The following is a 14,057-nucleotide window of genomic DNA, read 5'->3' as shown; positions in this document are numbered from 1 at the left end:
ATCAACACTTAGCAGCTTTTTTGGAAAATTAAGGCATTGGCACTGGAGGGTGTTGTTGCTCCATCCAAACTGATTTAAGAGTGGAAAGTGTTATTTCTTAAAATCCTGAGCCACTGATAAAACTGCTAGGTTTTTTTTTTTTTTTTTTTTGAGATCTTAGATCATCAGAGCCAATTCACAAATGTCCATTTCTGAGGAGAAGCAAAGAAAGAATACTGAAATAAGGCCAAGAAAGATTCCTAATAAAGGAACAACAAGCTACACCCCTGGAACAGTACAGCTTTCCCCCCTACCCTGACCCGAGCGTGTTACCTTGCTAGACTCTTCCAGCTGCGTGCCTCGCTTCCAGGCCTCGGAGAAGATGGAGCTCACGATGCTCTGGGAACGGACGTGTCCTGCCGGTGGCGTATCAGACACTCCGCTATCAGACTGATTGGAGTGATTGGACTGAGACTCTGTTTGAAACAGATTTTCAAAAATCAGATTAAATAAGTCAGTATTGTGACGTATAAATATGTATGTTTGGATAACTCTTTCACTCAAGATCAGATGCGATGCGGCAACAAGTTACTTTTACCTGACTCATTTCACACAAACACAGCCCGTGTTTTCCACTAGAAAACTTCTCTTGTCCTAGGGTGAATAGGAAATCTCCATTCTTTTTAAGTAGTTCACCACAAGAAACCGATAATTGCAATAAAAGGTTCAAGTAACATTATTGGTATCCTGACAGGCTGTCGTGTAAGAACTCCTAGCAAATAAGAGAATTAATGAGGGCTTCCCTGATGGTGCAGTGGTTAAGAAGCCGCCTGCCAATGCAGGGGACACGGGTTCGAGCCCTGGTCCGGGAAGATCCCACATGCGGCAGAGCAACTAAGCCTGTGTGTCACAGCTACTGAAGCCCGCGCGCCTAGAGCCCGTGCTCCACGAGAGAAGCCACTGCAATGAGAAGCCCGTGCACCACAAATAAGAGTAGCCCCCGCTCGCCGCAACTAGAGAAAGCCCGCGTGCAGCAACGAAGGCCCAACGCAACCAAAAATAAATAAATAAATTTAAAAAGGAGAGAGAATAATGAACCATGAATAGAGTAGTGAATTTTTTTGTTCAGTCATATCTTCATTACATGGAGAATCAATCTTTTTATATACCCCTGCTCCAGACCATCTCAGAGATTTCTCACTTATGAATTCAGATCTATACATGATGATTACTTCCTTTATCCCAGTAATGAACAATACTGAGAATCTGATCCCCAGTAAGAAGGGTGTTTCCTAGGGATTCAGATATTGACATCACAAGACAGCAGCTGTACCATAGCCTGGCTTCCTGAAGGGCATGAAGACATCTTCAAGGGACCTGGGAATGGCTGAGGATACAGTGTAATTTGACTGACATCCAGGGTGAGGGAACTGGAAAGATTATTTCACTGGACTCCAAGTCAGGTGAGATAACCTTGCAGAAGCACCTAGCCCAATGTCTGGCATCTGGTGGAGACTCAAATGTTAAAGCTAGTCCCATCCAGTCACTCTGTGAGACGTGGGCATTATTAGATTGCAATATTAATAAGCAAGTCCAGCCAAGTTCATCAAAGTATTGCAAAGATAACAGCCACAAACTCCTTTAGATAAAGTTAAGATAGTATACTCAGGGTAAAAATATAAGCAATATAGGATAAAACCTACTTTATTTTCTTCATCCCTATCTAATATCTAGGATAACAGCCTATGACAGGCTGGAACATGTGACTTCTTGAGCTCTCTTCAGCATGAATATGTATGATTTTACAGTTTACCTGAAAAAGTCTACCTAATACTTACCACGATGTATACAAATAGATGATGCTGGAGTGGGAAAAGGCACCATACCACTTCATAAAGTAACATGTGGAAGCACTTGAATTGTTAAGTGCTATATAAATTTTTATAAAATAGTATACATCATTTTTTCCCTCCATCTTTCCCTTAATTCCATTTTCTACAACCCTACTTGTGACATGCTCTTCTTACCGTGCCTTTCCTAATCCATTGCCACAAAGGTTTCTCCCCACCCCAAGTTTAATAAACATTTTATTTTAGAATAGTTTCAGATTTGCAGAAAAGTTGCAAAACTAGCACAGAGTTCCTACATACCTAGCACCCAGTTTACCTCGTTATTAACATGTTACAATACTCTGGTCCATGTGTCACGAATAATGAACCTACACTCATGTTAATATTAACTAACTCTGGGACTTCCCTGGTGGTCCAGTGGTTAAGAATCCATCTTGCAATGCAGGGGATGCCAGTTCGATCCCTGGTCAGGGAACTAAGATCCCACATGCCGCGGGGCAACTAAGCCCATGCGCCACAACTAGAGAGAAGCCCATGTGCCGCAACAAAAGATCCTGCACGCCACAACTGAGACCCGATGCAGCCAAAAAATAAATTAAGAAAAAAAAAGAATATAAAACAATACTTAAAAAAAAAAGCTAACTAAACTCCAAACTTTATTTGGATTTCACTAGTTTTTCCGCAATGTCCATTTTCTGATCAGAATCCCATCCAGGTTACCATATTACAGATAGTTGTCATGTCTCCCATGACAGTTTCTCAGACTCTCCTTGTTTTTGAAGACCTTGACAGTTTTGAGGAGTACTGGTTAGGTATTTTGTCGCATGTCTCTCAATTTTGATTTGTCTGATGCCTTTTCTCTGAGGTTAAGGGATTTGGGGAGGAAGACCAAGAGAGGGAAGATGCCAGTCTCATCACACTGCATCAAGGGCACATGCTATCAATATGACTTATTACCGTGATCACCTGGCCGAGGTATGGTTTGTCAGCTTTCTCAGATATAAGGTTACACCTCCCCGCTCCGTGCTCTTTGGAAGCAAGTCACTTTACACAGCCCACACTTAACAAGAGGGGAGTTAAGTGCCACCTCCTTGAGGGCAGAGCATCTGTATAAATCTACTTAGAAATCTGTACAGGAGATTTTTCTCTTCTTCTCCATTTATTTATTTAATTCAATAACTTATTTATATCCCCATGGACTGATGGCTATTTATTTTATAATTTGGATTGCAGTCCTATACTATGTTATTTTCTTGCTCAAATTGTTCCAGCTTTGGCCACTGAGCACTCTCTTAGGTTGGGTCCTGGGTCCCTTTTATAGACTCCCCATAGCGGTGTTTTTTTTGAGTACTTCCTTTGTCACATGATGCTCCAGGCTCATCTTATATATTCTCTGCCACAGCCCTAGAATCAGCCACTCCAGAGCCCTGGGATCCTTTGTTTTGGAAAATGGCATTGAGAAACCGAGGTCTAGGTTCTTAGTGTTCTCACTGCTACTAGCCCTCTCAGTGGACAGAAGAGAGAATATATGTGTGTACGCTAGCCCATGTATATACACATTCTCGATGTGTTTTTATTTAGGGATGAGATCTAGTCATACAGCTTTTAAATCAAATACTTCTTAAAGTAATTATTTCATAACATGGGCTGTTAGAACAAAGAAAAAATTTATGATTTTAGATGACACAGATATCATTTACGGAACTTTTGAAGGGAAAGAAGCATTTATCTTAAGATGTGATCACAGCATCCTTGTTTAAAGGATGTGGGAATCTGAAAATAAGCACCTTTTGAGTATCACTATTTCCTCTGAAAACTTTACAAAATTTGATGACTTAAATAGCTTCCTTAACTGTGATACTGAACTAATTCCAGTTGTTTCCACTCTGCTGAAATGTCAGGAAACCTGTGGGGAAGGAGTGCAGTTTCATCATGATTCGGAGTACTCTTCTCCAAGCAACTTTCTACCCCCAATTATGCATCAACAGTTGTTTTCAGCAATATGATTGAGTTTCAAATTAACTTTATAAATATGCAACAAAACTCCCGGCTTTACCACTTTACCCGTTTTCCATTTCAAACACATTTGGGAACTAGTCCATGATATTATCGCCTCTAAAAATAAAAAAATAAATGAATAAAAGCACATGTACCTATTGATTATAATTTAGAAATCAGGCATGGCTCTAGTTTTAAAAAATCACTCTGAGATAACCAGGTCTTCTATCAGTCTCTACAGAGACACCTTCCTGTTGGTAGTAAAGAGTTCTTTGGACATTTTAAACTACCTGGGATGCTGGAAGAACTGGATCCTGATTTAATGCTGGAGCTGGATAAGGAAGTCCAATCATAAGCCGATTCTGTCCTCTTCAAGGCCTCTTGATAGTTCATGTAGAGCTGCTTCCCGTACTAAACAGAAGGCAGTAAATGATGACATCTGTACTTTACTGGGTATGGTATGGATGCGTGGGATAGGAAAAGGGGACACATTTCTGTTTCCTGACTCATAGTCTCTATTAAAATACCTATAATACTTCAAAAATTCTTTTCATACCAGTAAATTATAATCCACTCTTATTTGTCCTCATTTTGAGAAAGGCAACAAGAAGTCAACACTTGATTCTGATTATGTTCATTAACAATATAAAGAGTTTTTTTAGTTACTTTTAAAGCAACTTTGATTTTATGTCTGTAATAAATTTTATTTTTAGTTACATTAACTTAAAAGTAACTGAATAAATACCCTTTCAAGCATTATGTATAATCACCCTTAAGATGTCCTTTAAAAAAACTTTGTTAAGACTTTCTTTTTTAAGAGCAGTTTTAGGTTCACAGCAAAACTGAGAGAAAGGTACAGAGATTTCCCATATACATGCACAGCCCCTAAACACGCATAGTTTCTCCCATTATCAATATCCCCCACTAGAGTGGTACATTTGTTACCATCAATTAACTTACATGGACATGTAATAATCACTCAAAGTCCATAGGTCACCTTAGGTTCACTCTTGGTGTTTACATTCTACGGGTTTGGACAAATGTATAGGACATGTACCCACCATTGCATCATACAGAGTATGAGTATTTTCACCACCCTAAAAATCCTCCATGCGCCACCTATTCATTCTTCGCCCAACCCCAAGGCAGTTTAATTTTCAAAAAATTTCTTTTGTTTAGGCTAAACTCTGCTATATAAGCATCATACAGTGCATTCTCCAAAGCCCAAATAAATCACGTGGATGCTACATAAGCTTTTACCAGCAGTATTATTCCTTGGATACCAAGTGTTAAAAGCTTATCCCCATCACCAAGAAAAAAAGACATTTAAAACGTGAAACTTAGGCCTGAGAAAACTAGACACTGGCAAAATCATGAACATGAAACAAACAGGATAATTATCGTGACAACAAAAACCATATCATTAAGCACCCATCATTCCATTATCAAACCAAAAGAAAACCTACCTTTGCGATGCGGATACCATTGACCCACTGGTGCAGGGTCCTCACGTCATCACAACAAAGGTATTTGATGTACTGAGATTTCTTCTGGATCTGTGGGTGCTGCAAGATTAAAGGCAAAATCCAACTAAGTCCCCTGGAGAACTAAGAAATAAACAAAGTCTATCAAAGCTTAAACATATCCTGACAAATTACAGGTCTTTGGAATAATGGCCAAATAATTTATACCTCTTAAACATCCATAAGGCCAAATAAAATGGCCCTAAGTATTTTTACAAAATAAACAAGAAAGAAACTTGTGTTAAATTTTAGGTCAAGATGTTTCAGTTAAAAAACAAACCAACAAAAAACAGAAAAACCTTCACATCATGGGAAACTCCACAGTACCCCTTCTACACTTCAAAGAAACAAAGTCTACCAAGCTTAACAAAGTCAGTGGAAGTTTTAATCTACCAATATAAGAGTATAAAAAGGGAGGAGAATGTTTATTTCACTTTGAATTAACTGAACTCATGGAATCAGAAGACTCCATATAAGAGAGTCTTTGGTGAAGCTTCCAGTGCTTCTCTGGAGGTGAACACCTGAGTGGGGGGAAGAAGCACAGGGCACAGCACCTGGGATGCAATGGGTGCTGCTCCCTGCTGTGGACTAAGCACTGCTCTGCAGGCCCCTCTGCCCACAGCATGTGCCCTCTGGGCAATAAGCAGCTTTTCAACTGCGTCATCAGATTTAGTCTTCACAGCCCAATGTACTTTTCAGTTGAGTCTTGGATGGGAGGTGAGTGACTTGACCTTGGCTACAAAATGCAAGTGCTAGAACAGACTCAGGGTGTTTTAACTCCACTGGGCCACAACCACTAGTTCCCTGGGAAGAAAAAACCCTTCCTGCCAAAAATTAGACTGAGACATAATTCCTAATCTGTAACTAAAAGTGATACTCTAACATCTTAGTCCAAGTACCAAAAGAAACTACTGAATATGTACAATGCATTTATTACTTTGGAAACAATATAGGCCTGAAAATCAATTCTCTCAACTAATATGCAAGAAGCTAAAAAAGAAGACTATAACACTCAACCACCCTGTTACTTCCATGATTATCATGTATAACATCCTTCTATTAATAACAGTGTTTGAGAAGTTCATATTCATACTCCATCCCTAAATCCTAACCATTTTTTTCCTTCCCACCTAACATATTAAATTACTTTGCCTCATTTCTCAAGGGATGAAAATTTAGACCTGGCTAAGCTGAGCTCTATTCCAACAATTGTTGTGGTATATATTTTTTTAAAACACAGGTTTCCTTTAAGATACTTAATTATACACGCATACGTATGTGTCCCAAGTGTGTACCTCTTTCAGATAATACATCAACATATATCTTATTTATTTCTACATTGTCAAATTTCATGAATAAGCTCTTCCCTTATTTTTATTATCTTAAGAAAAAACCTAATTACCAAATGGTGTGTTTTATTACCTCCTACAAGTGTGTATATATTTCCTGTATCCTGCATGTCACTGGAAGGACTCAGACTCAGTCATTAAAGCTCAAAGCTGATGAAAGGGATCAGGCCCTACAAATATTTACATTTGCATTTGTGTAGACCCTGTGTGGCAGCACTTTTTGGTTTGTTTGTCAGAACTCAAACGCTCAAGAATAAAACACTTACATAGGCAAAATCTAGTGTAGACTTACAAGAAAGAAAGACATATCTTAAATACTAGTAGTTGAGTGGTCTCAGGCAAATTGATCCCTTAAACCTCAGTTTCCACATCTGGAAAATGGGGACTCTAGACCAGACTTGTGAGATGGACATGTCCAGTGCTTCTAGTGCAGCACCTTCCACCCTGGAGTTCTTCAGTAAATGGTGGCCATTATTTTTACTATTATTTGCACCCAATGGTATGGTGTTTTTTTCAGTTCAATACATTAAAATTTCTAGATATAAATAGGTAGGCAATATAAATACATAAATTTAGCTTAACCGACTTTACTAAAAGCAAATACGAAGCATACAAATCATTATTATAAAAACAAACAAGAAAACCCTTAGAACAAAACTATTCTTAACCTAAGAATTCTATGAGCTGCAAAAAGGATTAAAGTACTAGCCAGTGGTCCTACTTACTTCTGGCCCTAACAGACACTGTTGATTGCCTTCCCCACAGCTAACTCCTCCTCTCTACCCCTTTTCTGATAGAACCCCAATTTGTTTGGATGTCTACCCCTCACCTCAGAGAGCAAATTCTGACTAGTGTAAACCAAAAATGGTGGCTTTGTTCCCTGCCAGTGATTGGTGTAAGAGTCGGCATGTACTCCGGGCCAACGGCCCTCAAAGGGAGGGCTGTTAGAAGAACTCCTGGGAAATATTTCTTTCCTCTTAAAAAAAGACATACAGGGAAAAACAGTCCCTCTTCCTCTGCTGGATTTTGTTGGGTCAAATGGCAGTGGCCATTTGTGACTGAGGTAAGTCGGTCTGAGAATAAGCTGATACGCAGCTTATGAAGCTCCATATGCAGAAGATGGAACAGGGAAAGATGGAAAGAATGTAGGTTCTCACTGACAACTCTGAGCCACTGAAATAAATTCTTACTGTCTCCATGTTATGAGACCCTCAAATAACTTTTATTTATATTGATATTTACCTTATAAGAAATTAAAGCTGAGAAAAAGTTAAATATAAGAGTATAGAAATACACATTCCACTACCCAGGGGAGCAAAGATATCATCACGTGTCATGTAACCTTTCAGAAAACTCCATTATACACTTGTGAGAGAATGAGAGTATAAAAGGCAAAAAACATCTTAGCATTATTAGAAGAATAACACTGACAACACAGGTCCCTTTACAGGGTCTCAGGGACTCCAGGGGACCCTAGACCTCATTTTGAAAACTGCTGGATTAAGCTACTTTATACTGACTTTTAAAAAATTATTTGCTACTGGAACTAAGTGATATAGGGTATTCTCCAAAAACGATCACTTAATAAAGGGCTACCATTATAATACACCTAACTTTATCAAAGCAATCAAAACTCTACCCCAAAATCCTAAACCACCTCTTCAAACCCAACTGACAATTCTCAGACAAAAGCAAAATCAAACGATGATATAAACATGTAGACCTAAGTAGTTACCACGGGGCTACTGAGAAAACGTAATGAGAAAAACGTAATCATCTCCGTAATTATCCTGAACTTTTTAATGTTACCTTTTCCTAATGTTCCAATAGATCACTAAAAATGTCAGTTCTCAAAAGTACAGATATGATGAGTATGAGAAACTCAAAAGTTTGGATATAGGGGGAAAAAATCAATAAAAACAGCTTAGATGGATCATAATACATGCGTGGGCTATCAGAGCCATAGTTCAGGAGAAAAGGGAGATGAGAATTATTTCTGGACCAGATGAGAACCAGCCCACTTTGAACTCGGGCTCTGTTGGTTCTGCTGAGTTAGTACAGGAAAAGAACCCTTCCCCCCACATGTGGCTCTGATCTAAGTCTTCCTAAACTAAGCCAGCTATTAAATGAGAGTCTCAGATTTATAATCTAATCCATTTTATATATTATGACTCAAAGCTTACAATTCAGTATCCATTTCCTAGTGTCATCACTCTAACTAGGGTCAGCTGCGGGATAAGCACAGGCTTTCCTTCCTTCCCTCCTTCCTTCATTTATTTATTGGCCACGATGCACAGCTTGTGGGATCTTAGTTCCCCGTCTAAGGATTGAACCCAGGCTCCGGGAGCTGAAAGCGCTGAGTCCTAACCACTGGACCACCAGGGAATTCCCTTTACCATTCCTTTAAAAACCTATACAGAAAAAAGCAAAAATAGGACACTCGATGGAGATCCAAACAATTTTAAGATGTCCAATAACCCCCTCTATGTCTAACATCAATTAAAATTCCTAAAATGAGATATATGTTTACCTTGAGCACCAGACAGTAGTCTGTAGGTGCTTTGTATTTATTCCGATAATCCTGTCCATAGTAAACATTGACATGGTCCAGCTGGAGAAAGCACACCAGATCCCGAGACACCTGCGGAAAAAACACCCGAAAGACTGAATTAACAGTAATGTGTAAACAAGCAGATATCACTAGTAACAGCTTCTAACTGAGAATCAAACTTTACCAAGTAGAAATTATTGCTATTTTGCAGAAGACAAGACAGTGAGATTCTCTGCAGATGCTTCTTCTTTAAATCCATGATGCAACAAAAAAGGCAGTCCGTTTCACTTACTGTCTTGCCATTCATAAGAAACAATGACTTGCTTGGAAAGGATGGCACTTTAAAGAGACTTTAAATATAGTATAGTATTTATATTAAATACAATACAGTATGATAGAGCTCTCTGGAAAGAACAAGAGATATCATGTAGCTCAGTGCCTGTAGTGCGTATCTCAAGTACAGCAATTCTCAAGTCAGGGTTCCTCGCCAGTTAAACAGGGGCGACAACATGTACCTCTCAGGATGGTGGTAAACACTGGATGAGGTTACCCTGTAAAGATCTTCTGCAGTGCTGGGCCCCCCCGTAAGCACAGAAGTGACAGCTACTATGGGGGCCCTTAGCAGAAGCACATTACCTAAGCAAGGCTGAAACGCCTGTAATCCTAGAAAGGTATTCTCCCCCGAACAATAACAAGCAAAAATGACTCTGGCAGAAGCTCCAAAAATAAGAAATAAAAGCATGATTTCAAATTTGCCAGGAGAATCGAGATGGGCCCAACTAATGAGCAGAGAGTGAACATTTTCAGGTTTCTTCTTTCTTATAATAGATCAATAAACAAAGCAATGTTTTGTGTGTCCTACATGAGCTGAAACAAATCAGAGCCTGGATCACCTTATTAGCATGTTCACTACAAATTAAAATCAATCAGCATAATAAGGAAGCTAAAAGTCAGCAGAAGGGACGCACCTTTGCTTTTCCTTTAGGGACATAGTAAATACCAGATGCTCGCAAGAGAAAATAACGCTTTTTCCAGGACTTCTTGCCATCATCTTTCAACCAAAGGACTCCCTCAATTTCTGGTACAGTTACAGAACTTCCACAAAAACACTCCTAAAAGAAGAAGATGATTTGGAAAGACACGATCCTTAGATTCTCAGAACAAAGTTGTGTTTACCCCTGTGAAATGCATGACACTGTGATTCAACCAAAATGCCTCTGTATAAAAACCATGCTGCTAATTTTACCTCAATTAGAACTTTCTGTTCTAAACATTACATGGCTTTACTCTGGAACGACTATGGCAATCCCTAAGAACTTTTTCCTAACATTGTTTTGAGGAAACTAAGGTGAAATGTCAACTGAGTTGCATATAAAGGTACTTAAATGCATTTATAAACAGCATAGTTACACTAAATTTAATCAAAGTGTCAGAGCTAACATAAACATTAGACTTTATTTTTCTCCAAATTAACAACACATTTCGATTAGCTGTACGTTAAATAGGAATATATTTTAAAAGAAAGCAACATGCTAAAGGAATGATTACACTTTCACAGTTTAAAAACTATCAATGTACCAAAACTTCTAAAACAAAGAATATTTAATACTAGGTTGAAAGGAATATAAACAAACTCAAAATTCTGGATTCTAATGTCTATACTTAGATAAAAATTTAATTTAAAAATTCAATCATGTATTTAGTAAAGGAAAAGTAGAAATCCTCACTAAACTTGAACACATGAAGGTGAATTAATTTCTCTCTCCCCAAAACAAAAAAAACAATTAGGAATTATGCAGAGTACTTTTCTTAACTATAGCTATAGCATCCCTATGAAAAGCTTAGTGCTGATCTTCATCTTCCTAATAGCCTTGTTGCTAAATAAGATTTTATTCAGATTTTCAAACATACTAATGTCGACCTTAGTTCTCTAAAATCAGCAAAAACCAAAAATTCAATTATGTTTGAATTTGTTTTATTACTCTTCAAAATAAAGAGATGTATATATTTTTTAAAAAGAATCATTATGATTTTTAAAATTATTTGAGTTATTTCAGGCCAAGGTTTGAAATATTTTGTAAGTAGCTAACTATACTCAAATTTCTCTCTGGGTAAGCAGATAAAACAGTACAATCACATCCTTCATGACCAGCCTTTTCTCCCACTTGTCAGCTACTAAAAGCTCATAACTCCTTTTAGCCCACTAGTACACTGCCTGGCAAAATAATAAGTTTTACAAGGTTCTTCGGTGTTCTAATGTTCACACAGCTGAACTCTCTCCAACAGGCTATGGAAGAAAATAGGCTTCCCTATTTACGACTGTAATTATAAATATAGAGCACTGACATTCTGGACTTCAAAAAAGGTGCTTAATATTTGAAATATTATAATGTGCAGGAAAAGGGGAAGGAGGGAAGGAAGTCATACCTCCAACAGCACTTCTTTGTTTCTATCTGCCATCTCAGCTGTTTCCTTTTTTCCCAGAAGATAATTCTGGAAAAATGAATAGATGAAAGTTAAAGGATAAACCCACTCTGCTATTCCCTTGGCACAGGGATGTATATGATTTCTTCTAGAGACACAGAAACCCTGTGTTGATTCCTACCTACACAGAGTGAGGGGAACACCCCTTTGAAAAGCAACCTGTTCGTGGGATCTTCACGGAAATGCTTAACACTGACCTCCTCCTTACCTTATCCATTTATCTTGAATTATTCCGTAAACTGCCCTCCCCCAAATCCTGAGGTGATATTACATGCAACAGCTAGCAAATATGTTTTTGTATATCTAATGAAAGCTACACTTACAGGACCTTAAAGGTTTACAAATTATTAAGTACAACAAGTAAGGCAAATTACCTTAAAATATGCTGAGTTTAACTGATCCAGATGGAGAAAATTTAATCTAAATCCCAAATTCTCTGAGGCTACCATGATCTCATTTGCTTGACTCAACTAAAATTTGAATTCTAATTATCAGCCTTATGAAACATTTTTTCACAATCATCCGTAAAAAGATCTGTTGGTATTCCCAAATGTGTATTCTTCACTAAAAATACCCAGTAAAGATGTTTCATGACTAAGCTGCCTGAAGGATAACTATTCAATAACTTTAACACTGCTACTATTCTTCTCATTACTACTTTTTATAGTGGGGCTGTTTTCTCTCACCTATTGATTTTTATAAACTATTTGGGTATTAGGAAGGATTAACTCAAATATTATTTTGGAATAAGCAAAGATACTAAATAGATAAAGGTAACATATATTAGAATGTGGAACCATTTACAATCAAGGTTACTGGGTTTTCAAAAAAATAAAATAAATCAAAGTGTCAACTGGATAAATGACAAAAGTAGAGAAACTTAAATATGCAAGTACTTTCCTTTGAGGGATAAGGAACTCACCAAATAAACAGCTCAAAACGGCTCTGAATTAGAGAGAACAGAAACCTGGTAACCCCCTGGAGGTAATCCTGCTTCTCCAAAGGCTCATCCCATCTGGCTCTGCAGAACTGGCAACTTCTTTGAGGCCTGCCACCTGGGCAGTAGTGAATGCTCCAACCGGGTGGTTACCAATCTTTTAACTCTATTAACTTAGCAGTCAGAGAATTATATAATATGAACATTTAAGAATCCTGACCTCTGTAAGCTATAGTCTCACCTGTGGGTTTTTGAAAAGTGCATATTTTTCTATACGCTCCATAAATATAAGCTTGTTTTGGCTATCTCTTGTCCAATTCAGAAGATTTTCAACCAAGTTTTCATGGTCTTCAAAGATTCTCTCTGTCCCAAAATAAAATATCAGTATTTTGTTAGTATTCATCAGAACTGCATAAAAGACAAGAAACCTTGTGAAGTAATTCACAGCAAAACCCTTAACTGACACCCCTGAGAGATTATCTAGTCTTCCCTCTATTTTCAAATAAGGAAACATGCCCTCGTGGTGTTAAGTGACTTCAGCAAAGGTCACACAGCTGCTGCATGGAAGGATCAGGACTAGAATCTAGGTCTTCTGACTTCAAGGTCTTCTTCAGCCTTCAGCCTTTGCCCATCCCACCCTTAAAAAAAACCCAACATGCGGGCTTCCCTGGTGGCGCAGTCGTTGACAGTCTGCCTGCCGATGCAGGGGACACGGGTTCGTGCCCCGGTCCGGGAAGATCCCACATGCCGCAGAGCGGCTGGGCCCGTGAGCCATGGCCGCTGAGCCTGCGTGGCTGGAGCCTGTGCTCCGCAACGGGAGAGGCCACAACAGTGAGAGGCCCGCGTACCACACACACACAAAAAAAACACCAACATGTTAGTTACATTTCATAAATTCTGGTATTAAGTGCTTCTAACAGCATTCATTTCTTGTCATTCAAAAAATTTCCAAGATGAGTTCTTCTTTGATCTATGAGTTTTGTTTAAATTTAAACAGAGATGTATTTTCTAATTTCCAAATTAGGAATCAAAGAACTTGTCCTATATATTGAACATATGTTCAAATAACATATTCTAGAGATAATGATTTTTTGAAATTTCTTGAGAGCTGCTTATAACCTCATACCAGAATCAATTTTTAGAAATACTCCATTTCTGCCTGTAAAGAATGCATATTTTCCTGTTATTAGTGTTCTAAATATATCTATATTCATTTTTGTCTGCCTGATTATACTGATCACTGAAAAGATTCTTAGATGAAAAGTTTCTACTATGAAGGTAGACTTGTGAATCTCTCCTGGTAGTTCTGTCAACTTTTGCTTTATAAATTTTAATGCTATTATTAGATAAAATTTAGAATGATTATACCTGCCTGATGAAGATGTA

General features: G+C 38.1%; 1 protein-coding gene across 2 annotated transcripts in view; it reads right to left on the bottom strand.

The window, feature by feature from the left end:
- The window catches only part of RAPH1 (Ras association (RalGDS/AF-6) and pleckstrin homology domains 1), a 97,283-nt gene that overhangs the window by 9,419 nt on the left and 73,807 nt on the right, over window positions 1–14,057 (bottom strand). For both annotated transcript variants that reach the window (XM_082657661.1, XM_082657662.1), the window contains 7 exons: window positions 12,913–13,034; window positions 11,678–11,743; window positions 10,219–10,362; window positions 9,230–9,340; window positions 5,294–5,392; window positions 4,118–4,238; window positions 313–455 (listed from right to left, as the gene is read on the bottom strand). In XM_082657661.1, coding sequence (XP_082513787.1) covers window positions 313–455; window positions 4,118–4,238; window positions 5,294–5,392; window positions 9,230–9,340; window positions 10,219–10,362; window positions 11,678–11,743; window positions 12,913–13,034 — 806 coding nt within the window. The remainder of the gene's footprint in view (window positions 1–312; window positions 456–4,117; window positions 4,239–5,293; window positions 5,393–9,229; window positions 9,341–10,218; window positions 10,363–11,677; window positions 11,744–12,912; window positions 13,035–14,057) is intronic.

The sequence above is a fragment of the Grampus griseus genome (assembly GCF_964374135.1).
Source record: "Grampus griseus genome assembly, chromosome: 7".
Lineage (NCBI taxonomy): Eukaryota > Metazoa > Chordata > Mammalia > Artiodactyla > Delphinidae > Grampus > Grampus griseus.
The sequence above is the reverse complement of the archived record's forward strand: the minus strand, read 5'-3'. Positions and strand labels throughout refer to the sequence as shown.